Below are 26338 nucleotides of genomic sequence, written 5' to 3'. Positions count from 1 at the left end.
GGTGACTGTAGAAAACCAGATGAGATGCCATGGTTGAGTCAAAGGCCCCTCAAACAAGCATCAAGGGCACATACGGAAAAGACAAAAGCTTTTCCTGGAGACTGTATCTCTCCGGTCTGGTTTGTGTGGCAATTACAAAATCCTTAATCCAAAAAGGAAAAATTGCTAAGGAAACCTGGATGCCCTTTTAAATCAAGTACTTATCAGTGGCTAAGATTCTTCTCCATTCCTGTTTCCCAAATAAGCACCACCTGATATCTTCTGTCTGTATGTGATCAGCTTTCCTATCTAAACTTGATTGGAAAGGAAGCCGAGAAAGCAATCCCAGTTTCTGTCTTGGAGGAAGGCAGCCTTACCGTGGCTCCTGACCGGACCTGCTGCTCCGCCTTGCTTCCACAGGGCTCCGCGGCGTCCTCAGGGCCAACTAGGGAGATGCGGAATTGAGTCAGTACAGTGGCGTTGCTCGGGCATTCCTCAGGGAACTGCGAGTGACTGGACAAAGGAGGGACTCGGGTGTGGGTGGTTAACAAGCACGGACCGAGCTGTTGCTGGGCCGTCCCCTTGTTGGAGGAAGGACAGCGGAGTAAGCAGGAGAGACATGAGAATCAAAGCCTGTGGCTTTCCAGGTAAAGACCCCCCAAGGCCTGGTGAAACAGTCCGTCTACACATGAGTCAGTGATATCAGGTGACTCTGGACCCACACCCTGTGGCCCCAGACAAAACATATGCGTCATTGTCCTCCAGATCGATCCAGGGGCCAGATTCCCGATGGGCAGACAGTGTGTTCAGGTGAGATGAACCCCATCCAGCTCACAGGATGGTTCGGTCGCCGGCTGTTAGAAAGTCCTGTGTTCTCAAATATGGGAAACAATGTCATCCTGCATTATTTATTCCTCACAAATACAAGTGCTTCCAAAGAGAACATAAATTCCTGAGATACTTGCCAAGTCATAGAAAAGACCATAGCTTAGCTTTCAGAAAGAGATCTGGACGAAAGGTCAAGGAACTGAGGAACACATTACACTCAAACCACTTTAATAGATACTCATTCTTTTTTGAAGCTGTAATTCTCCCTGCAAATGTATGCAATTGTCTAGTTACCTAAAATTTCATTGCTCTCAGCTACATACGTTACCTATTTTTCTTTGTGTGTTACTAACAATCTATGTACTTGGTTATCTACCAGGCACTAAATCAATTCATTAACCAATTGTCTCTTTCATTGTATGTTGAAAGAATGGCTATTCTTTGGGGAAAATAATCACTCTATTTCACCATGCTTATATATGGGGTGCTGAATGAGTTGGGTGGTAGCATATAATTGATTTCTCTGTAAAATGTAATTTTGGATAATACCTACAACATAAAAGTAAATTGAAACCTAGACACTCACATTCCTTTTTTATTATTAAGGTATCATTGAAATACATTCTTATGAAGGTTTCACATGAAAAACATTGTGCTTACTACATTCACCCATATTATCAAGCCCCCCTCACACCCCACTGCAGGCACTGTCCATCAGCATAGTGAGATGCCACAGAGTCACTACCTGTCTTCTCTGGGCTATACTGTCTTCCCCTTGACACCTGTGACATTATGACATGTGTGCTAGTCATAGTGCCCCTCAATCCACTTCTCCTCCCTGACCCTTCCCTCTCCCCTGACCCCCTCTTCCCTCACCCCCCTTTGGTAACCACTACACCCTTCTTGGAGTCTGTGAGTTCGCTGCTGTTTTATTCCTACACTTTGCTTTCTTGTTATACTCCACAAATAGACACATTCTAATGATCTCTTCTGGAAAACTATTTCCAGGTGACACTTAAACAACATGGGTGTGAACTGTGGGGGTCAACTTATAAGTGGATTGTTTTTCAACAAATACACAATAGTACAGGAAATGGATTTTCTCTTAATGTTTTCTTAATATTTTCTCTAGCTTACTTTATTGAAAGAATACAATATGTAATACATTTAGCATACAAAATATATGCTAATTGACTGTTATCAATAAGACTTCAGATCAACCATGGGCTATTAGTAGTTAAATTTGGGGGAAGTCAGTTATCACCCAGATATAAACCCATGCATCTGTAGTTCAATATGACAAAGGAGCCATGAATATACAGTGACCACAAGTCAGTCTCTTCAATAACTGGTGTTGGAAAAACTGGGCAGCTACATGAAAGAGAATGAAACTGGATTACTGTCTAATCCCATACACAAAAGTAAACTTGAAATGGATAAAATATTTAAAAGTAAGACATGAGACCATAAATCTCTTAGAAGACAACCTAGGCAAAAATCTCTTGAACAAAACTATAAGCAAATTTCTTCTGGACACACGTCATGCAAGAGAAACAAAAGCAAAAATGAATAGGTGGGACAACATCAAACTGAAAAGTTTCTGTACAGCAAAGGACACCAACAGAACAAAAAGGGAGCCTTCATTATGGGAGGATATATTCATAAATGATTTATCTGATAAGGGTTTAACATCCAAAATATATAAAGAACTCATAGAACTCCACACCAAAAAGAAAAAACAACTGATTAAAAAGTGGGCAGGGGAGCTGAACAGACATTTCCCCAGAGAAGAAGTACAGATGGCCAACAGGCACATGAAAAGATGCTTCACATCATCAAGGAAATGCAAATCACAACCACAAGTTGGTACCACCTCACACCGTTCAGAATGGACATTATCCAAAGGACAAGAAATAACGAGTGCTGGCAAGGATGTGGAGAAATGCGAACCCTCCTACACTCTCGGTGGGAATATAAATCGGTGCAGCCCCTATGGAAAGCAGGGTGGAGGTTCCTCAAACAATTGAAATAGAAATACACAACCCAGTAATTCCACTTCTAGAAATTTACCTGAGGATAATAAAATCCCTGATTTGTAAAGGTAAATGCATCCCTGTGTTTACTGCTGCATTATTTAAAATGGCCAAGATACGGAAGCAACCAAAGTGTCCATCAATAAATATACGGATAAAGAAGAGGTGGTACATATACACAATGGAATATTACTCAGCCATAGAAAGAAAGCAAGCCTGCCATTTGTGACAACATGGATGCGACTATAGGGTATCATGTTCAGTCAAATAATCCAGGCAGAGAAAGACAAGTACCATATGATTTCACTTATTTGTGGAATCTAAAGACAAAGCAAAGTGAACAAAATAGCAGTAGACTCATAGACACTGAGCAGTGACTGGTGGTTACCTTGGGAGAGGGGTTGGGATTAGTGGGTGGTGAGCAGGAAGGGGATAAAAGGGCACGAAAGATCTCAGTCATAATACGAGTTGTTCGTGGGAATGGTAACCCAGTATGGAGAATATAGCCAATGATTCTCTCATGTCTCTCTATGTTGCCAGACAGTAACTGCACTAGTTGGGGTCAGAATTGAATAATGTGAACCACTGTGTTCTACATTTGAAACTAATATCAGATTGTATATCATCCATACTTCAATTAAAAAAAAAAGGTATTCGAGTTTCAGCTGCACTGGGTGGGGGTCAGTGCCCCCAGCCCTGCGTTGTCCAGGGGTCAACTATGTATGAACAGGAGTAACAGGACCGACCGTGTGCGGACCTCAACACACACTCAGTGTCAGGAGCGCAGGGAAGGTTTGTGATGGTGATAGATTCCCTTCCTTGTGGGAAGTGCCTCCGGACTCATCTCAACCCTTCTAAATTTCTGAAGTTAATTTTAATTGATGAGGCAAAAAAAACTGCCATATTTTCCCCAGAGCTGGGAAGTGAGAGGTGCAGAGTATAAGAGGAAATGGTATGTCTTTCTAAATGGAGAAAAGATAAGGCAACCAACTTGATAGAATAACCAAAAATAGAAATTGAGGAATAAACAAAACTATACAGCATATTTGTAACTGTGTATGACAAGTTAGAGAAAGGAAATTTTTAAAAGATGAGAAAAATATTTTGAGAAAAAGCTAACAAGTCCATTAGTACCACAGCATCCTGAGAAGATCTTTATGAACATAACTTCACAACAACAATGGAGGTTTCCAGTGAACTCGGTAAGACAAATTAGAGAAAGGAAATTTTTAAAAGATGGGAAAAGTACTTTGAGAAAAAGCTGACAAGTCCATTAGTAGCAACAGTATTCTGAGAACATCTTTGCGAACATACCTGTACAACAATTGAGGTTTCCCATCTCAAAAGGCTCTAGGTATGAAGCTGAGAGTTTCTCACCTCTCACCAGAGTGAACCACTCAGCTCACAGTGTGGCCGATGAAACAGAACCCAAGGTGGGCATCACCACGTTACCGTGGCCACAGCGCATCATAGAAGCCTGAGAGTGGATGCAGCCCCACCCACCTCAGGTCCCACTACCTCTGTCAAGACAAGTGTGTATTCAGTGGACAAGTGTGGCACTTAAAAGAAAGTTCTGTTTCAAGAACTGAACCCTAGTCTCACACATTATTCTCCATTTCTTAAACACATTACATAAGGGGAAATGACCAGCCCCCCAGATACAGTCAATAACCAAAATTTCAGGGGTAAGTGGGAAAGACAAAGCATTTTGAGAATAATTAGGGGTCCCATTTTTTTCTGTGAAATACCATCCTTTCCCATTTCTAGCATCCTGAGTCACCAGACATTTCTAGAATGATTTAAAGTCAGTTCCAGATTAAATAGAGCATTAATTAAAATTCAGTTTAGAAAGTAATATTTCTCTAAGTATATATTCACCAAAATATATGTTTTTCTCTCATCATATATGTATCCTACCTACTTTTACTCTGTGTGAGCCAAGACTATGTACTTAGATCTCTTTGTGAATTTACTGAGCAATTTCTTGGTCATTGTGTGTGTGAAAAGGTAACTTCACTATATAATGAAGGGGAAGAAAAGTCACTGTATTTTCATCACTGCATTTCTTTGAGGCTGACCGAGTTAAGTGAAAAACTTATACCTAATGCTTTTCTAAATGAAGTACTCTGAATAGCCCCCAAACCGTAGGATTAAATGTGTGCATGGTTGCAGAGGCCATCTCTGCAATAATCCAGCTGAACCTGAGAGGGGTGGATGGAAGATTCAAGAAAAACACAGAGAGAGATACAAAAAGACACAGAAACCAAAGCTGGGATCAGGATATTCACTGATCACTGTTGGCAGGCCAGTGACGCGGTTTTGTTTCTGAGCACAGCTTGTGCACACAACCTCTTCCTGCCACATTGAGCAGGGCAGTTGACCTCGGGGCGGCTGTCCAGCAGTGCACAGGTCTCCCCGAGGGTCTTGACACAAGTTCCCTGCAGCCTTAGGACCGTGGGACCTGGGTGCGCACTTGCCTCCCCTCCCTTGGGGTCCTCCTCTGACAACATATCCCCCCGCCCCCCAACTCAGAAGGCTGGGTCCCCATCATTCCCAGGCCTCAGGCTAAGAGCAGAATAGCAGCCCCTGAAAATTCACCTGCCTCAAGGTCACACCCCAAAACACGAGCAGGCCATGAGGCGACCGCCATCCCCATTGGCTTCTCAAGCTCCCCAAACCGCCTCCATGACCTGCATGTTTCCATGGGACAGCTCCCCAAGGGCTGAACATGTGTCCTTGTGTGTCTGCCCAGGTATGAGCCTGGCCCCCCTGGAGGACCAAGGCCAGACCCCACAAAAGGACGCCTATTGGGCCAGAGCGCCAATTTGTTGCGCGGAGAATGGGAAGCTTGTGAGCCATGATGGGTAACCTGTTGCTGATTTTCAGGGTGCTGGCTTGCCTAGATTTAGGGATGTGCCTTTCCCAACAGGGGCTGTGGGCGAGAGCGAGGGGTGGTGGTGCATTAACGGGCCAAGCTACCCCGTGGGAGGCCCCGAGAGGGGACACCGGTGGGCAGCGGCCCTGCAGAGCTGAGCTCCCCTCCCAGCAGCAGTGCCCCCGCCAGGCTCCCCCTGCTTCTGGAAGGCACCGATTGTCAGGCAGGGGAGGGGTTTACTCCGGGAGCAGCAGGTCCTCCTGACAGCACTTCTGTTTCTGCCAGCACCCTTCCCCAATACCGAGGCAGAGGCCCCCCATTACTGCCCACCAGGTATTCAGAGCCACACCTTTACCTGGGACACTTGGGTGACCTGGGGTGTGTAAGGGCTCAAATGAGTGAACACGTGGACAGGGTCAGTTTAGCGCATGGTGTGGGCCATCACAGCCCACATTTTGAGGGGGCCCCGCTGCCCCAGGCTTTCAACCAAAGCTGGGGAGGGTCCCCTTGGCTGAGCCCACCTGCGGGAGAGGACCCAGAGATGTCCCACTCTTCAGGGGCTGCATGTCTAGCAAGACCCCAGGCGTGAGGAGCCAGGGGACAGGGTTCATTGGGGACAAGAGGGCTTAGGTCTTTTTGTAACGAACATGGGTGCAGCAGGGCCCCCCCAAATTTGTGCTGAGTGGGTGTGAATCCTGCACTTGTGGGGCTGTCAGCCGGGGTGTTGAGGCCCCCAGGGGTGGATGTGGTGAAGCTCAGGCTAAAGGCAGCAGATCCGTGAGCTCAGAGGATGAGAGACCCTGGAGAGGGTGCAGGGTTGGGCCCTGGGTGTGGAGGGGAGCGTGGGGGCCCTCGGGGCAACAGAAGGTGGCTGACCCTGGGGTGGTGCACTGGATGGGGGAAGATTCAAATGGAATAACAAGTGCTGGCAAGGATGTGGAGAAATGGGAACCCTCCTACACTCTCGGTGGAAATATAAATCGGTGCCGCCCCAATGGAAAGCAGGGTGGAGGTTCCTCAATTGAAATAGAAATATACAACCCAGTAATTCCACTTCTAGAAATTTACCTGAGGATAATAAAATCCCTGATTTGTAAAGGTGTATGCATCCCTATGTTTATTGCTGCATTATTTACAATAGCCAAGATACGGAAGCAACCAGTGTCCATCAATAAATACATGGATAAAGAAGTGGTGATACATATACACAATGGAATATTACTCAGCCACAGAAAGAAGGAAAGCCTGCTATTTGTGACAACATGGATGGGCCTAGAGGGTATTATGCTAAGTCAAATAATCCAGGCAGAGAAAGACAAGTACCATATGATTTCACTTATTTGTGGAATCTAAAGACGAAAGAAAGTGAACAAAATAGCAGTAGACTCATAGACACTGATCAGTGAATGGTGGTTACCTTGGGAGAGGGGTTGGGATTAGTGGGTGGCAAGCAGGAAGGGGATAAAGGGGCACGAAAGTTCTCAGTCATAATACTAGTTGCTCATGGGAATGGTAACCCAGCATGGAGAATATAGCCAATGATTCTCTCACGTCTTTCTATGTTGCCAGACAGTAACTGCACTAGTTGGGGTCAGAATTTAATAATATGAACCACTGTGTTGTACATTTGAAACTAATACCAGATTGTATATCATCCATACTTCAATTTAAAAAAAAAGGTATTCGAGTTTCAGCTGCACTGGGTGGGGGTCAGCGCCCCCAGCCCTGCGTTGTCCAGGGGTCAACTATATATTTACAGGAGTAACAGGACCGACCGTGTGCGGACCTCAACACACATTCAGTGTCAGGAGCGCAGGGAAGGTTTGAGATGGTGATAGATTCCCTTCCTTGTGGGAAGTGCCTCCGGGCTCATCTCAACCCTTCTAAATTTCTGAAGCTAATTTTAATTGATGAGGCAAAAAAAAGTGCCATATTTTCCCCAGAGCTGGGAAGTGAGAGGTGCAGAGTATAAGAGGAAATGGTACATTTTTCTAAATGGAGAAAAGATAAGGCAACCAATTTGATAGAATAACCAAAAATAGAAATTGAGAAATAAACAAAACTATACAGCATATTTATAACTCTGTATACAGACAAAATTAGAGAAAGGACATTTTAAAAGATGGGAAAAGTACTTTGAGAAAAAGCTGACAAGTCCATTAGTAGCAACAGTATTCTGAGAACATCTTTGTGAACATACCTGTACAACAATTGAGGTTTCCCATCTCAAAAAGCTCTAGGTATGAAGCTGAGAGTTTCTCACCTCTCACCAGAGTGAGCCACTCAGCTCACAGTGTGGCCAATGAAACAGAACCCAAGGTGGGCATCACTGCGTTACCGTGGCCACAGCGCATCATAGAAGCCTGAGAGTGGATGCAGCCCCACCCACCTCAGGTCCCACTACCTCTGTCAAGACAAGTGTGTATTCAGTGGACAAGTGTGGCACTTAAAAGAAAGTTCTGTTTCAAGAACTGAACCCTAGTCTCACACATTATTCTCCATTTCTTAAACACATTACATAAGGGGAAATGACCAGCCCCCCAGATACAGTCAATAACCAAAATTTCAGGGGTAAGTGGGAAAGACAAAGCATTTTGAGAATAATTAGGGGTCCCATTTTTTCTGTGAAATACCATCCCTAACCATTTCTAGCATCCTGAGTCACCAGACATTTCTAGAATGATTTAAAGTCAGTTCCAGATTAAATAAAGAGCATTAATAGAAATTCAGTTTAGAAAGTCATATTTCTCTAAAGCATATATTCATCAAAATATATGTTTTTCCTCTCATCATACATGTATCCTACCTACTTTTTCTCTGTGTGAGCCAAGACTATGTACTTAGATCTCTTAATCTTTGTGAGTTTACTGAGCAATTGCTTGGTCATTTTGTGTGTGAAAAGGTGACTGTTCACTAAACAATGAAGAGGGAAAATCACTATTTTTCACCACTGTATTTCTTTGAGGCTGAGTTAAGTGAAAAATTTACACTTAATGCTTTTCTAAATGAAATATTTTGAATAGCCCCCAAACCGCAAGATTAAATGTGTACATTGTTGCAGAGGCCATCTAGGCAATAATCCAGCTGAACCTGAGAGGGGTGGATGGGAGATTCAAGAAAAACACAGAGAGAGATACAAGAAAGACACAGAAGCCAAAGTTAGAATGGCCGCTCACTGACCACCGGTGGCAGACAAGTGATACCGTTTTATTTCTGAGCACAGCTTATATGCACAGAAGGGCTCTGGGTTTCACGGGGGCAGGTTTGACAGTGCTGTGGACGGTAACCTGGCCAGAGACACACAGACAGTATCTACCTACAACTCGCCGCACGATGGCATGTGCATGTGTGCACTGGCCATGTGCCCCCGGCCTCCGTCAGCCTTTCAGAGAGGACAGGAGAGTGCCCGGGCCAATGGCCAGGCTGCCGCTTCAGGTGCGGTGCGACCGCCGCCACCCCCAGCCTCCTTGACGGCTGCGCTTTACACATTTTCACATAGATCGTCACGTGACCCCTGGGGCTCAAACTGGAAACTGAGCCCACAGCCAGAGCAGGGAGAGTGGCACCGCAAGGCCCCTTCTCTTGGCTCTGCATCAGCATCAGGCTGCCCTAGCTTTGAGCTGTGTCTGTGAGCATCTGTGCTTCACCTGCATTTATTTTGTGCATCCGTTAAGAAGATGCGCCCTAAGGTATCAGAAAAGCCTTAGGTTCTTTTGGGGGTCTGCAAATGCTCAAAAAATTTCCATATGAATGAATGGTAATTAAATCTTTGCTTCACATCATTTTGGCTTAGAAAAGGTTTCATACATACACTCTACTTTCAGGTATCGGGAGAAACCGAAACTAGAACCTAGTTTTTGTGGGGCTTGAAACCGACCTTTTGGGAGGATCCCTAAAACACACGTATATACACACGCACATACATACATACACACGGGTGTGCACAGCTTCGGGAGGAACCCTGGCGATGAAAGCTTGCCCAACTGCACTGTAACTGCCTCTTGTTCCTTCCATGGAAGCCCTTCCTTTCCCTTATACCGCATGGGTACATCTGCATCTCTACCAGCTTGTCATCCAGGGTCACTTTTGGGTTATCTTGACTCTACGTGAATTCATTGTCCGCCATGTATTGACCACTTTGTACCTACTACAAACATTTGTTGCTGTTTGTCTTTTGGATGTTGGCCATCCTAACTGGTGTGAGGTAATATCTCAGTGTGGTTTCAATTTGCATTTCTCCGATGATTAGTGATATGGAGCATCTTTTCATGTGCCTGTTGGCCATCTGAAGAAACAAACCACTTTTTTCTTAAGTTAAAACCAGTGCTTCCTGGTACAAAGCTATACCTACTATGATGACTGTATATTTTTTAAAAACAAAATAGGAAATATTAATAAGTATATGGAGAAATTGGAACCCTCCTGCATTTCTCATGAATGTAAAATGGTGCAGCTTCTGTGGAAAACAATGTGGCCATTTCTCAAAAGGCTAAACAGAATAATCATATGACCCAGGAATTCCACTCCTAGGTGTTTATCCAAAAGAATAGAAAGTAGGGAGCTCAAGTATGTATTTGCACAACAATGTTCAGAGTGATAGGGAAAAATTTACAAGGACAGCAGTCTAGTCCAGGTGGCTCCCTTTTGCCTCTCCTTAGCAAATACAACTTAACACTCCCTTAATTCCTCACTCTGCTGGCACCCACTCTGTAAGCCCACTCCCTAAACTCACTCCCCCTTGCTTCCTCGCTTGCTATGCACATAAGAATGTTGCAGATACGGAAGCAGAAAGATATATATTGCTCCCAAAGGTTCGGGGCTCAGACCTTGGGAGATTACTCCCCTCTGAGCCCCCGCCGGTGTAAGAATAAAACCTCAACACTCTAAGACCACCGAGTGCCATTTGGTTCTTCCGTCAGTGATCCAGTCCAGGTTTCCAGTATTTTCCGTAACAAGAGCAGCATTATTTCCAATAGCCAAAAGGTTGAAACAACCCAAGAGTCCATCAACAAATGAATGGATAAAAAACATAGGCATATACATACAATGGAGTGTTATTCAGCCACAAAAGGGAATTAAGTTTTGAAATACATGAAAATATTAATGGACCTTGAAAACATTAAGCTCAGAGAAATAATCCAGACACAGAAAGACAAATATTACATAATTCCATTTCAAGGGGTACCTAGAATAGTTAATTCATAGAGACAGAAAGTAGAATAAAGGTTCCCAGTGACCAGGAAAGGCGATGGAGAGAGTTATAGTTTAATGGGAAGGGCATTTTTGTTGGGGATGATGGAAAAGTTTTGGATATAGATGCTGCTTATGGTTACACAACATTATTGATGTATTTGTACATTTTTGAATGGTAAAAATTATGTATATTTTTACCATGATACTAGCTAGTTGATTGACACCTCCCACAAATTTGCTATTTTTGCTCTTGTTTATGTTTTTACAGGAAAGACTACAGATATATTACCTGAGATACAGGGACTTGGATATGAATAGATAAGTACTAGTCTATGGTCATGCAAGTATTAATTATACAAGCACTTGCTGAGCACCTACTGTGTGCAAAGCAGACATCTCGCTAGAAACTGGGGAAAGAAGGGTACAAAAATGAGTGAGATTCAGATTGTGCTCTGAAGGCCGTGTTGTCTGTCTAGCAAGCAGTGAGGAATGATATCACTGCCCTTGTGGACGTTACATTCTAGGGAGGATAGCAGGTACTCAGAGAGTAACAAAATGTACGTTAAATGTATGAGGTAAAGGTCACAAGTTAGGGATGGGGGATAACAGGGAACAAGGGAAGGGAGTATTTCGTGTATTTCAAGGGAGAGGAAGTGTTGAGATTTTAGAGAAGGGTGTCCAGAAAAGGCCTCCTTGAGAAGGCGGCATTTGTAAAATGAGAACATATTTCTTAAGCCTGTCGAGAAGATTTAATAAGAAAATGCGCGTTTTCATATAAACCCTTGGGTAGGTTCCGAAACGGACCTAAGTGACCTCACGGAAAGAGGCCCTCCAGAAGCTCAGAAGAAGGGGGAATTTTGGTCACAGCGGAAGGGTAATCGAGGTGGGTCTCGCATCAGGCAAAACGGCGAGCCAGCTGAAAACTGGCCAGGGTGGAAACATTGGTCTAGGAGGAACGGTAATTCTCAAAAGAATTCTGAGCTCTTGAGAGACCTTCTGGCGTGGGCGTGCGGTTACCCTGGCAACGACGCGCGCCCGGCGGGCGGAGGCTGCGACGGAAGGCGGTGCGCTGCAGGGAAGGGGCGGGGCTTCCGGCGGAAGCTGGCTCGCTCTGTCCCTTGGCGCCAGGGAGGATGCAGCGTCTGGTGTGTTGGTGGCTGTTCCTGGTGCTGTGCAGCCTCCTAGAGGACCAGGCGGAGGCCCCGAGCCCGGCGGAGCCTCCGGAGCGAAGCCGGCCATACGCCGTGCTGCGTGGGCAGAATCTGGGTGAGCAGCGTGGACTGGTGGGTGGCGGGGTTGCGCCTGCGCTTCTGCTGCTGGGGGCCACCGACGCTAACGCTCAGGGCGAACGATGGGGACGTAGGAGGGCTGGGGGTGCAGCTGCTACCCACTCCCCAAAGTCTGGAGGGGATGGCCTGAGCTGTACCGCCAGCGCCAGGCGTGGTACACAGTAGGCTCTTGGTATGTATGTGCTGGTTGCATGAATGAACTGCAAGTAGGGGGTCCCCTCTTCTCTGGCTCTGTGGGCCCAGCCTAGGCAACAAGACGCGTAATACATACTCCATCTCCTCTTCTTTACCAATGGGACTAGTAGTCATGGTCATAACTACAATTGACATTTATTGCGTATTTCCTATTTATGTGTTGTGCAAAGCATTTTGTATATGTAATTTCATTTGAGCCTCACGTGAACTTAATAAGAAAGGTAGGTTTTCAGCCCTATTTTACAGGTAAGAAAACATCAGAAAGATGAAGTTATTCGCCCAAGGTTACACAGCTAGGATGTGATGGAGGTCAGGACTAGTATCCCTTGCGTTTTGTAAATTCTGCTTTGCCATTTTACTTCTATGAAAGGCCTATATTAGGACCTGTTTTGGCTAACTGCAAGAATTATGAAGAGAATTTCGCCTTTATTTTTTTTTTAAAAAAGGCAGAAAATGAAAATAGAGTTCAGCCGGTTTTTTTCTGCAGTGAGCCCACAGCTACAGCAGGGAGAGTGGCACCGCAAGGCCCCTTCCCTTGGCTCTGCATCAGCATCAGGCTGCCCTAGCTTTGAGCTGTGTCTGTGAACAGCTGTGCTTCACCTGCATTTATTTTGTGCATCCGTTAAGAAGATGCGCCCTAAGGTATCAGAAAGCCTTAGGTTCTTTTGGGGGTCTGCAAATACTCAAAAAATTTCCATATGAATGAATGGTAATTGAATTTTGCTTCACATCATTTTGGCTTAGAAAAGGATTCATACATACACTCTACTTTCAGGTATTGGGAGAAACCGGAACTAGAACCTAGTTTTTGTGGGGCTTGAAACCGACCTTTTGGGAGGATCTCTAAAACACACGTATATACACACGCACATACATACATACACACGGGTGTGCACAGCTTTGGGAGGAACCCTGGCGATGAAAGCTTGCCCAACTGCACTGTAACTGCCTCTTGTTCCTTCCATGGAAGCCCTTCCTTTCCCTTATACCGCATGGGTACATCTGCATCTCTACCAGCTTGTCATCCAGGGTCACTTTTGGGTTATCTTGACTCTACGTGAATTCATTGTCCGCCATGTATTGACCACTTTGTGCCTAGTACTTTGCTAAGTCTTTTCCACACATCCTGTTTAATCCTTTAGAAATGGGTTTCTCAACCTGGGTAATACTGTTGTTCTGGACCAGGTGATTCTTTTGGGGGAGGGGAGACGTTCTGTCTTCAGAGCTCTTAAGATATTTAGCAGCATTTCAGCCTTTACCCACTAGATGGCAGTAGCGCACCACACTCCCACTCCAGGTGATTAAACTATTTCCCGACATCGCCAGATTTCCACTGGGGGCAAAATCTCCCTGGTTGAGAACCACTGCTGCTGTAGAAACACTGTTCAAAGAGTGGTTTGTTACCTGCAAAGAGGTGACCACAGAAACTGAGATGAAATGTTTAGAAATTTAACGGTTTGACGTGGTTGCAACATCCAATCAAGTAGATAGCCACAGGTGTCCCTGAACTGGAATGCTTTGCAGGTACACAGAGCTGCTTATTAGTCATGCACAGTAGGGCTATTTAGTGGCCTGGGACAGATTAAAAGTTACAAAAACTAGCCCTTTACCACAGTTTGAAAAACACTACAGTGGGTATTTTTGTCTTCATTTTTAAAGAGGAGGAAGCACTCGGGTAGGTATTTTTGTCTCCACTTTTATAGAGGAAGAAACATTGTATAATTTTGTGTAAGGTCATGTAGCCTGTAAGTGTAGATGGAAACCCAGGCTGATCTCAAACCCTGAATTCTTTTTTTATTTTTTTAACTGTGCTATATTTATTTATTATTTTTTAATTTCTATATTTTTTTGGTATCACAAATATACACTTATATGAACAACATTGTGCTTACCAGATTCTACCCATCACCAAGTCCCCACCACAGTCACTGCCATCAGTGTAGTAAGATGCTATAGAGTCACTACTTGTCTTCTTTGTGCTATACTGCCTTCCTGTGCCCCACCCCTACATTATGTCTGCTAATCATAATACCCCTTTTCCTCCCTTGTCCCTCCCTTCCCATCCATCCTCCCCAGTCCCTTTCCCTTTGGTAACTGTTAGTCCATTCTTGAGTTCTGTGAGTCTGCTGCTGTTTTGTTCCTTCAGTTTTTCCTTTGTTCTTATACTCCATAGATGAGTGAAATCATTTGGTACTTGTCTTTCTCCACCTGGCTTATTTCACTGAGCATAATACCCTCTAGCTCCATCCATGCTGTTGGAAACGGTAGAATATGTTTTCTTCTTATGGCTGAATAATACTCCATTGTGTATATGTACCACATCTTCTTTATCCATTCATCTACTGATGGACACTTAGGTTGTTTCCATTTCTTGGCTATTGTAAATAGTGCTGTGATAAACATAGGGGTGCATATGTCTTTTTCAAACTGGGCTGATGCATTCTTAGGGTAAATTCCTAGGAGTGGAATTCCTGGGTCAAATGGTATTTCTATTTTGCGTGTTTTGAGGAACCTCCATACTGCTTTCCACAATGGTTGCACTAGTTTACATTCCCACCAGCAGTGTAGGAGGGTTCCTCTTTTTCCACATCCTCACCAACATTTGTTGTTTGTCTTTTGGATGGTGGCCATCCTAACTGGTGTGAGGTGATATCTCATTGTGGTTTTAATTTGCATTTCTCTGATGATTAGCAGTGTGGAGCATCTTTTCATGTGCCTGTTGACCATCTGAATTTCTTCTTTGGAGAAGAGTCTGTTCAGATCTTCTGCCCATTTTTTAATTGGATTATTTGCTTTTTGTTTGTTGAGGTGTGAGAGCTCTTTGTATATTTTGGATGTCAACCCCTTATTGGATCTGTCATTTATGAATATATTCTCCCATACTGTAGGACACCTTTTTGTTCTACTGGTGGTGTCCTTTGCTGTACAGAAGCTTTTTAGTTTTATGTAGACTCACTTCATTTTTGTTTTTGTTTCCCTTGCCAGGGAGTTATGTTCATGAAGAAGTTACTCGTGTTTATATAGAAAAGAGTTTTTTTTTATGTTCTTTCCAGGTTTTAATTGATTTCATTTACTGAATAATGCGGCTGATGAGGCAAAGGAAAGAGAATAGGTGTTACTTGCACTTCGACTTGGCCCTGCTCATCGTGAGCCAAGAATCTAATTTATATAACTATCATTTCTATTTCTTGGTTACAGAATGTATCTATGTTAGTAGTTTGTTAGAATGTGATTTGTGATGTTTTATTTATTTATTTGTTTGTTTATTTTTATTTTTTAAATTTTTTATTAAGGTATGATTGATACACACTCTTATGAAGGTTTCACATGAAAAAACAATGTAGTTACTACATTTACCCAAATTATCAAGTTCCCACCCATACCCCAATGCAGTCACTGTCAATCAGTGCAGCAAGATGCCACATATTCGCTATGTGCCTTTTCTGTGCTACTCTGTTCCCTCTGTGAAATCCCACACCATGTGTACTAAACATAATGCCCCTCAGTCCCCTTCTCCCTCCCACCCCACCTGCCCTTCCACACCCCTCCCCTTTGGTAACCACTAGTTCATTCTTGGAGTCTGAGTCTGGTGTCATTTTGTTCCTTCAGTTTTGCTTCATTTTTATACTCCACAGATGAGGGAAGTCATTTGGCATTTGTCTTTCTCTGCCTGACTTATTTTACTGAGCATAATGTCCTCCATCTCCATTCATGTTGTTGCAAATGGTAGGATTTGTTTCTTATGGCCAGGTAGTATTCCATTGTGTATATGTACCACTTCTTTATCCATTCATCTACTGATGGACACTTAGGTTGCTTCCATATCTTGGCTATTGTAAAAAAGTGCTGCAATTAACATAGGGGTGCATCTGTCTTTTTGAATCTGAGAAGTTATATTCTTTGGGTAAATTCCAAGGAGTGGGATTCCCAGGTCAAATTGTATTTCTATTTTTAGTTTTTTGAGGAACCTCCGTATTGCTTTCCACAATGGTTGAACTAGCTTATATTCCCACCAGCAGTGCAGGAGGGTTCCCCTTTCTCTGCATGCTTGCCAGCATTTGTTGTTCTTAGTCTTTTCAATGCTGGCCATCCTTACTGGTGTGAGGTGATATCTCATTGTGGTTTTAATTTGCATTTCCCTGATGATTAGTGATGTAGAGCATCTTTTCATGTGTCTGTTGGCCATCTGAATTTCTTCTTTGGAGAACTGTCTCTTCATATCCTCTGCCCATTTGTTAATTGGGTTATTTGCTTTTTGGGTGTTGAGGCATGAAAGTGCTTTATATATTTTGAATGTTAACCCCTTGTCAGATATGTCATTTACAAATATATTCTCCCCTGCTGTAGGATGCCTTTTTGTTCTGTTGATGGTGTCCTTTGCCGTACAGAAACTTTTTAATTTGATGTAGTCCCATGAGTTCATTTTTGCTTTTGTTTCCCTTTCTCGAGGAGATGCGTTCAGGAAGAAGTTACTCATGCTTATATTCAGGAGATGTTTGCCTATGTTTTCTTTGAAGAGTTTTATGGTTTCATGACTTACATTCAAGTCTTTAATCCATTTCAAGTTTACTTTTGTGTATGGGGGTTAAGCAGTAATCCAGTTTCATTCTCTTGCATGTAACTGTCCAGTTTTGCCAACACCAGCTGTATGTATGTCCATGGCTCCTTTGTCATATATTAATTGACCATACATGGTTGGGTTTATATCTGGGCTCTCTAGTCTTTTCCATTGGTCTGTGGGTCTGTTCTTCAGCCAGTGCCAAATTGTCTTGATTACCGTGGCTTTGTAGTAGAGTTTGAAGTTGGGGAGCATAATCCCCCCCTGCTTTATTATTCCTTCTCAGAATTGCTTTGGCTATTCGAGGTCTTTTGTGGTTCCATATGAATTTTAGGACGATTTTCTCTAGTTCGTTGAAGAATGCTGTTGGTATTTTAATAGGCATTGCATTGAATCTATAGATTGCTTTAGGCAGGATGGCCATTTTGACAGTATTCTTCCTGTCCATGAGCATGGGATGTGTTTCCATTTATTGGTATCTTCTTTAATGTCTCTCATGAGTGTCTTGTAGTTTTCAGAGTATAGGTCTTTCACTCCCTTGGTTAGGTTTATTCCTAGGTATTTTATTCTTTTTGATGCAATTGTGAATGGAATTGTTTTCCTGATTTCTCTCTCTACTAGTTCATTGTTAGTGTGTAGGAATGCCACAGATTTCTGTGTATTAATTTCATATCCTGCTACTTTGCTGAATTCAAATATTAGATCTAGTAGTTTTAGAGTGGATTCTTTAGGGTTTTTTATGTACAATATCATCTCATCTGCAGACAGTGACAGTTAGACTTCTTCCTTGCCAATCTGGATGCCTTGTATTTCTTTGTGTTGTCTGATTGCCATGGCTAGGACTTCCAGTACTATGTTGAATAGAAGTGGGGAGAGTGGGCATCCTTTTCTTGTTCCTGATCTTAAAGGAAAAGCTTTCAGCTTCTCGCTGTTAAGTATAATGTTGGCTGTGGGTTTGTCATATGTGGCCTTTATTAAGTTTAGGTACTTGCTCTCTATATACCCATTTTGTTGAGAGTTTTTAGCTTTGATGAATGGATGTTGAATTTTGTCAAATGCTTTTTCAGCATCTATGGAGATGATGATGTGGTTTTTGTCCTTCTTTTTGTTGATGTGGTGGATAATGTTGATGGATTTTCGAATGTTGTACCATCCTTGCATCCCTGTGACTAATACCACTTGATCATGATGGATGATCTTTTTGGTGTATTTTTGAATTCGGTTTGCTAATAGTTTGTTGAGTAATTTTGCATGTATGTTCATCAGGGCTGTTGGTCTGTAATTTTCTTTTTTTGTGGTGTCTTTGCCTGGTTTTGGTATTAGGGTGATGCTGGCTTCATAGAATGAGTTTGGAAGTATTTCCTCTTCAACTCTTTAGAAAACTTTAAGGCGGATGGGTATATTAGGTCTTCACATCAGCACTAAAGCCATCTGGGCCTGGAATTTTGTTCTTAGGTAGTTTTTTGATTACCCGTTCGATTTCATTGCTGGTAATTGGTCTGTTCAGATTTTCTGTGTCTTCCTTGGTTAGCCCTGGAAGGTTGTATTTTTCTAGAAAGTTGTCCATTTCTTCTAGGTTATCCAGTTTGTTAGCATATAATTTTTCATAGTATTCTCTAATAATTCTTTGTATTTCTGTGGTGTCCATAGTGATTTTTCCAATCTCCTTTCTGATTCTGTTTATGTGTGTAGACTCTTTTTTTCTTGATAAGTCTGGGTATAGGTTTATCTATATTGTTTATTTTCTCAAAAAACCAGCTCTTGCTTTCACTGATTTTTTTCTATTGTTTTATTCTTCTCGATTTTATTTATTTCTGCTCTAATCTTTATTATGACCCTCCTTCTACTGACTTTGGACCTCATGTGTTCTTTTTCTAGTTTCATTAATTGTGAGTTTAGACTACTTATATGGGATTGTTCTTCTTTCCTGAGGTAGGCCTATATTGCAATATACTTTCCTCTTAGCACGGCCTTGGCTGCGTCCCACAGATTTTGCGGTGTTGAATTATTGTTGTCATTTGTCTCTATATATTGCTTGATCTGTTTTTATTTGGTCATTGATCCATTGGTTATTTGGGAGTATGTTGTGAAGTCTCCATATGTTTGTGGGATTTTTCATTTTCTTTGCATAATTTATTTCTAGTTTCATACCTTTGTCATCTGAGAAACTGGTTGGTAGAATTTTGATCTTTTTGAATTTACTGAGACTCTTTCTGTGGCCTAGTTGATGATCTATTCTTGAAAATATTCCATGTGCACTTGAGAAGAATGTGTATTCTATCTAGTGCTTTTGGGTGTAGAGTTCTATAGATATCTGTTAGGTCCATCTATTCTAATGTGTTCTTCAGTGCCTCTGTGTCCTTACTTATTTTCTGTCTGGTGGATCTGTCCTTAAGAGTGAGTGGAGTGTTGAAGTCTCCCAGAATGAATGCATTGCATTCTGTTTCCCCTTTTAATTCAGTTAGTATTTGTTTCACATATGTAGGTGCTCCTGTGTTGGGAGCATAGATATTTATAATGGTTATATCTTCTTGTTGGATTGACCCCTTTATCATTATGTAATGTCCTTCTTTGTCTCTTGTGACTTTCTTTGTTTTGAAGTCTATTTTGTCTGATACAAATACTGCAACTCCTGCTTTTTTCTCCCTATTAGTTGCATGAAATATCTTTTTCCATCCCTTCACTTTTAGTCTGTGTATGTCTTTGGGTTTAAAGTGAGTCTCTTGTAGGCACCGTATAGATGGGTCTTGTTTTTTTATTCATTCATTGGCTCTGTGTCTTTTGATTTTTGCATTCAGTCCATTTACGTTTGGGGTGATTATCGATAGGTATGTACTCATTGCCATTGAAGACTTTAGATTCGTGGTTACCAAAGGTTCAGGGTTAACTTCCTTACTATCTAAGAGTCTAACTTAACTCAGTATGCTATTACAAGCACAATCTAAAGGTTCTTTTCTTTCTCTCCTCTTTTTTCTTCCTCCTTGATGCTTTATGTATTAGGTATCATATTCTGTACTCTTTGTCTATCCCTTGATTGACTTTGGGGAAAGTTAGTTTAATTTTGCATTTGCTTAGTAATTGGCTGTTCTACTTTCTTTACTGTGGTTTTATTACCTGTGGTGACAGCTATTAAACCTTAGGAACACTTCCATCTATAGCAGTCCCTCCAAAATACACTGTGGAGATGGTTTGTGGGAGGTAAATTCTGTCAGCTTTTGCTTATCTGGAAATTGTTCAATCCCTCCTTCAAATTTAAATGATAATCTTGCTTGATAAAGTTATCTTTGTTTGAGGCCCTTCTACTTCATTGCATTAAATATATCATGCCACTCCCTTCTGGCCTGTAAGGTTTCTGCTGAGAAGTCTGATGTTAGCCTGAATGGCTTTCCTTTGTATGTGATCTTATTTCTCTCTCTGGCTGCTTTTAATAGTCTGTCCTTATCCTTGATCTTTGCCATTTTAATTACTGTATGTCTTGGTGTTGTCTTCCTTGGGTCCCTTGTGTTGGGAGATCTGTGCATTTTCATGGCCTGAGAGACTATCTCCTTCCCCAGATTCAGGATATTTTAAACAATTACCTCCTCAAAGACACTTTCTATCCCTTTCTCTCTCTCTTCTTCTTCTGGTACCCCTATAATTTGAATATTGTCCTGTTTGGATTGGTCACACAGTTCTCTTAATATTCTTTCATTCTTAGAGATCCTTTTTTCTCTCAGTGCCTCAGCTTCTTTGTATTCTTCTTCTCTAGTTTCTATTTCATTATCGTCTCCTCCACTGTATCCAACCTGCTTTTAATACCCTCCATTGTGCTCTTCAATGATTGGATGTCCGACCGGAATTCATCCCTGAGTTCTTGAATATCTTTCCGTACCTCTGTGAGCATGTTAATGATTTTTATTTTGAAATCTCTTCCAGGAAGATTCATGAGGTCAATTTCATTTGAGTCTTTCTCAGGTGTATTCATAATTTTGCTTTGAACCAGGTTCCTTTGACGTTTCATAATTTGTCTGTGGGGCCCTCTATTGCCGGAAGCTCTATTCTCTGGAACTACTCAGCCCCCAGAGCAATGTTAGGGGTCGCAGGGGAGCAGTGTTGGTGTTTGGGGTGAGGAAAGAACTCTTTCCTGCTTCCCGGCTACTATGCCTGTCTCCACTGCCAGAACCAGTGGGCCAAACACACAGGTGTAAGCCTCTATGCTTTGTGTTTGTAGCTGCGGTAGGCAGGCTTCCCTCTGGCTGGCCTGATGCCAGGGCAGGGGTTGCTGGTTTGCAAGGCTGACCCAGGTGCAGGCTAGCTGGGAGGAAGACCCAGCAGGCTGTGTATCATGGTGGGGGTCTTGTAGCTGCATAGCCAGCCAGGGGGATGGGTGGGGTGTCTGAAGATCATTTAAACTCCCTACCTGCTGGGCAGAGTGCACCTGGACAATTTTGTCTACCTGTCCTTTCTCCTGAGCAGTAAGCTCTGTGCAATCCTTGCCCCTTTAGCAGCCCTCTTGCTTTTAGGAAGTCTCTCAGACGGCCCACCCAGATCAGCCGGATATGAATCCCTATTTTCCACAAGAAGCTGGAATCTCTGTCTCTCCAGGTATTCCACCTGTCTTAGCTTTCCAACTGCACCAAATCACCAGAGCAGATATCCAGGGCTAGGTGTTCATCAGTCCCTGGCCTCCACTCCCTCCCTGTTCTGTTTCTCTTCCTCCTGCTGGTGAGCTAGGGTGGGAAAAGGGCTCGGGCCCCACCAGGCCACAGCTTTGGTACGTGACCCTGTTCCGTGAGGTCTGCTCTTTTCTCCAGGTCTATGCAGTGTGGTGCAGCCTTCTTTCCTGTCTTTCAGGATTAGTTGTATTAAATTATATTTCTTGATTACTGTGCTGTGCTGCTTGCTTCTCTTGGTCATCATAAGGGCTTTCATTTATCATGTGCTTATTATATGTCCAGCACTGTGTTGACTGCTTTTCAAAGCTTACCATATTTAAGCCTCAGAAAACCCTTGTGAGATGGGTTCCATTTGTCCCATTTTACAGATGTAGGAAATGAGGCTCAACAACAGAAAGTGGCCATAAGGAAGGACCTAAGGAGTCTTAGGTTCTTCCTAATCTTGCCATTCAGGCAACCAGTACTATGTGCAAAACATGGGAGAGGTAAAGATGAAGACTGGGAGATTTTATGAAGCCCCAAATAGATATTATTTAACTAACAACTCATGATTTTAAGCTCTTTTTATTTTTTTAAAAGATTTCTGTTCTATGGTTCTAGTCTCATGCATTCCTACTTTGGGAGTTTTAGTTTTTTTAAAGCCTCTGCCAAAACCGAAAGTGTAAGAAAGTAGTTTAAATGGATAAGACAACTTCAGGTCCAGTTGCATTTAGAACCTTAGAAACATGAAATTCAGGACTTTGAAAATTACGGCAGGTATTTAGGTAACATGGACTATTTTGAGGTATGATATTTAGCTCATGAAAGTCACAGATTTTGTTACCAAAGACCTTTAAAATTCCTTCTGGCCTTTTGGATTCATGACACACTGTCTCTGTCACCTTCTGCATCCTTCCCCTCCTTCATGAAATAAAAGATAATATTTCTACATGGTCAGTTTTTAAATAATGACTGGGTCACATGTGGGGGCATTTTGTGTGTGGGGGTGTCCACAGATACCTCCACACAATTGATTTAAATAAAACTATGGCCTTGGTTTTTCAGAGGAACAATAGCCAGACCAGGTAATAGCCATGGTTAAGCCCCAGCTGGAACCTAAGATGGGTTGACATACTTGCAAACAAACGTACATTTGCTTGTTAAAGGTTAACCTCATAACCACCCAAGATGTCTGAGATAGACACCCAAACAGGATAGCGCCTCACTTCCAGCAGGTTGCTTTGGTTTACAGTCTAGCCCTGTGTCAGGGCTTAGCTTGAGTGATCATCTGTAGGTCCCATTTCTGAGCACTTGGGAGATTTCAGATGTGAAATTTACTCTTAAGAGCATAATAGGTTTGTGAAATTAGTTAATTGCTTCTTTGGTCAGAAGGCCCTTGTCAGAACTTATCTGGAGATTGAAATGCTTTATTCTTTTAATGAATGTCCAGTTTTTATGAATGCCTTTAAAAATAAAATGGGCTCCCTGCCTCTATTTGTTTTGACTCCATTATGAAATGCTCACCACTTTAAGTGTAGTAACCATCTGTCACCATTCAAAGTTATTACAATATTAATGACTGTGTTTCCTATGCTGTACTTTTTCCTCCCCATAACTTAATTTATTATTGAAAGTTTATACCTCTTTATCCCCTTTCCGTTTCACCCATCCCCACCCCCGCCCCCCATCCCTGTGGCCACTTACCAGATTGTTCTCTGAATTTAGGAGTCTGTTTCTGTTTCGTTTGTTTGGGGTTTTTTTCTACTTCTAGTCTTGTCCCCTATAATCAAGTGGTTTGCACAGCAGCAGACAGAGGGATCTTTTTTCCCAAGTAAATCAGATCATGTTACTCGTTGCCTACAATCCTCTCCTTAAACTTAGAATAAAATCAGTGTTTCCTTCATGGTCTACAAAGCCCTACATGAACCTGGCTCCAGCCTTCCCTTCCTCTTTGGCTTCATTTCCTGCCTTTCTTCCTTCACTCCTTCCACCTCAGCCACACTTACCTTCTTTCTGCCCATTGGCTTTATGGGCTTGCTCTGGCCTCACGGGCTTTCCTTTGCTGACCCTTGAGCCTCAGCGCTCTCCCTGCAGGTCTTCAGCTGGCCAACTCCTTTATTAAGGTCTCAGCTTGTGTCATCTCTTCAGGTTCTTCCTGCACCACCCCGCCTACCCCCGCCTGCCTTCTGCCATCACTATCACATTTTCTCCAGGGCATGTCAAGCTGTGTGAAATACTCCTCTGTGCTAACATTCTCCCCCAGCCACATATACGGAAGCATCCCAAGAGTCTGTCTGTGGCTGTTGCCCACGCACCTGGCACAGCGCCTGGCACCCAGTGGCATTTGGCAAATCACCCTGGGTGAGTGGATGGATCCCAGACCCTGGAGCTGCCGTCAGGAGGTAATCTGTTTTCCTTTTGCAGTGTTGATGGGAACCGTTTTCAGCATCCTGCTGGTGACCGTGATCCTCATGGCATTGTGTGTCTACAAGCCCATTCGGCGTCGATGACGGCCAAGCAAGCAGGTTCTGCAAGCAGGTTCTTCCGAGTATCTGGGATATCAAGTTGTGTTGCACATGGGTCGGTGGAAAAGTTGGAATCAGAACCTTACTGCTTGAAAATAACCTTTGGTCTGGACAGTTAATAGATTCTAAATGTTTTAGAGAAAATATCTAACAATTATTTTTTTCTTGACACTGTAATGCTAATAACTGGCCATTGAGTCTGCTTCTTGGTTTTGCTTTTTGAGTATCTGGCTGTATTTGTGCTTGTGAAAAGTAAGGCCTGAAGCTCCCAGGTCATGTGAAGATGGGAAAACATGGCAGTTCTGTGAGTGACCCTGGACGGGACTAATCCTTCATGTTTGAAGATATTCATGAGATAAAAATCTTAATATGTAGACGTTGCCTACTCAAGAAAGAACCACTTGGTCACATGGGTTAAGAATCACAAATGTTTTTAATTATACTGACCTGGCCTGGAATGCCCTGATTGTAGGCAGTGTCAGCAGTGGGGGACTTAGGCCGTCACTCTTCATGTTGCATCCAGCCTCCTTGGGCTGGGAAGCTCTGGGGTTGGGCCAGAAATATTACTCGTTGGCCCATCTGAGGAAGTACCCCATCCTGCTCAAAGTACTGCACTTGAGTCTTTCCAGCCCATGGCCTAAAATCTGTGGCAGCTTATCAGATTTGGAATCTAAAGGAAATAGCAAAGACTCTTTTCAGCCCTGGGTGGGGAGGGCTCAACCAAGAGAGGTGTGTGTTCACTGTACAAGGCAAAGGTATCAGGTGGGTGTGTGTTTACAAATTTAATTTCAACTTTGAAAATGCTACTTGCACTGTTGGTGAACTGGAATTTTTTTCTCCTGTTGAAATGATACTTCCATACTTGCAAAGTGATTATCAGCATTTACTTGAAAGGTGCTAGGTTTTTCTTTGTTACTAAACTGAAATGCTTATTTTGTGCTCCATTCAAGCACAGCACTGATATTTAACAGTCCGCAATTTAATGTGAAATACCTGATGTGGGACACTATGTAACTGTCTAAGGATTTTGTTTCTAACCCTAACATTGAGCCATTGAAATGTTCACTGTTCTGTACTTTTGAGCAAAATGCCAATTAAAATTACAGTAGTATCTTACATGCTGTATTACTCCTAGTAATTATTTTCCAAGCATTTAAATTACAGGTGTGTGTGTGTGTGAATGACTTCCTGTTTCAAGGAAGCACTGTGAAAATAGAATTTTAAATTCATGTGTGAAGTAACTGCCCCAAGGCAAGACATAACTTGAGAAAACTGAGCCATAATTTATCTCTGTCTGGGCCAGGGGTCAGAAGCCCTGGATTCTCATCCCAGCACAAGTTACAAATTGGTTTAACTTCTCAAAAGAGCCTCAGTTTTCTCATCTGTAAAATGGTGATACACACATTTTATCTTCCTTAATTATGGTAAAGATCGCCTGACATGAAAACTAACACAAGTGAAGTTGGGATCTGCACAATTGGCCTGTCCCACAGGAGTCCATGGTTATTGACTAGAAGAAGAGGGGGGGGGGTTTGATTAGCACTGAGACTTACATCCCATGAATACACACATCCCCACCTCATCTGGAATGCCATGCTTTGATATGCTGCCTAAAAAGTTGTCATTTTTAGGATTTTAAAAGGACACAGTAAAAACTTGCCAGGCTCATAAGCCTTGTGACCTGCTGTTTGCTCAGTATTCTCTAGTCAGGTTACAGTAGGATCATGTTCCATTTTTCTCAAATAACCTTACAAGTTATTCCATGGACAAACCCAAAACCCAGCCTACATCTCATTCTAATGTTACCATTTTTTCAGTATGAGCTTTCAAGGTAGAAGAATCATCTTTATAGAAAGATGCTTATTACAGAGAGGTGAGTAAAGATAGAAACAAAAATTCTGGGAAAGAGAATACTAGAAACTTTCATGCACCAGACTCATCAACTAGTACTTTCAAGTGGACTTTTCTGATCACCTTTGGGAGTATGGGAGGAGGCAGTAGCTGAAGCCTAGACTTCACCAACAACTATACTCAGAATACCTACCATATATCGAAATGGACATGTTCAGTTAATTTACACCAGTTATGTTAGCAAACACTAGTACTAACTTCTGTTAAAATTGAGGTTAATAAATCTCCAAGTGCTGCTTGAGATTTAGAGACCCTGGAAAGCTCATTAGTTCGTGACTTTTTCCAGCTGGACCTCAATCTTAAATCCACACGTAATTC

General features: G+C 42.6%; 1 protein-coding gene across 1 annotated transcript; it reads left to right on the top strand.

The window, feature by feature from the left end:
- The first annotated feature begins 12004 nt into the window (after nt 1–12004).
- Nucleotides 12005–25225, top strand: C15H12orf76 (chromosome 15 C12orf76 homolog). Its single transcript, XM_037004335.2, has 2 exons — nt 12005–12174; nt 24009–25225. The coding sequence occupies exons 1-2, from the start codon at nt 12042–12044 to the stop codon at nt 24092–24094; spliced, it is 219 nt and encodes a 72-aa protein (XP_036860230.2). The 5' UTR covers nt 12005–12041; the 3' UTR covers nt 24095–25225.
- Nucleotides 25226–26338: the final 1113 nt, after the last annotated feature.

Source organism: Manis javanica, chromosome 15, assembly GCF_040802235.1.
Source record: "Manis javanica isolate MJ-LG chromosome 15, MJ_LKY, whole genome shotgun sequence".
Classification (NCBI taxonomy): Eukaryota; Metazoa; Chordata; class Mammalia; order Pholidota; family Manidae; genus Manis; species Manis javanica.
This window is presented reverse-complemented; position numbering and strand designations above follow the sequence as displayed.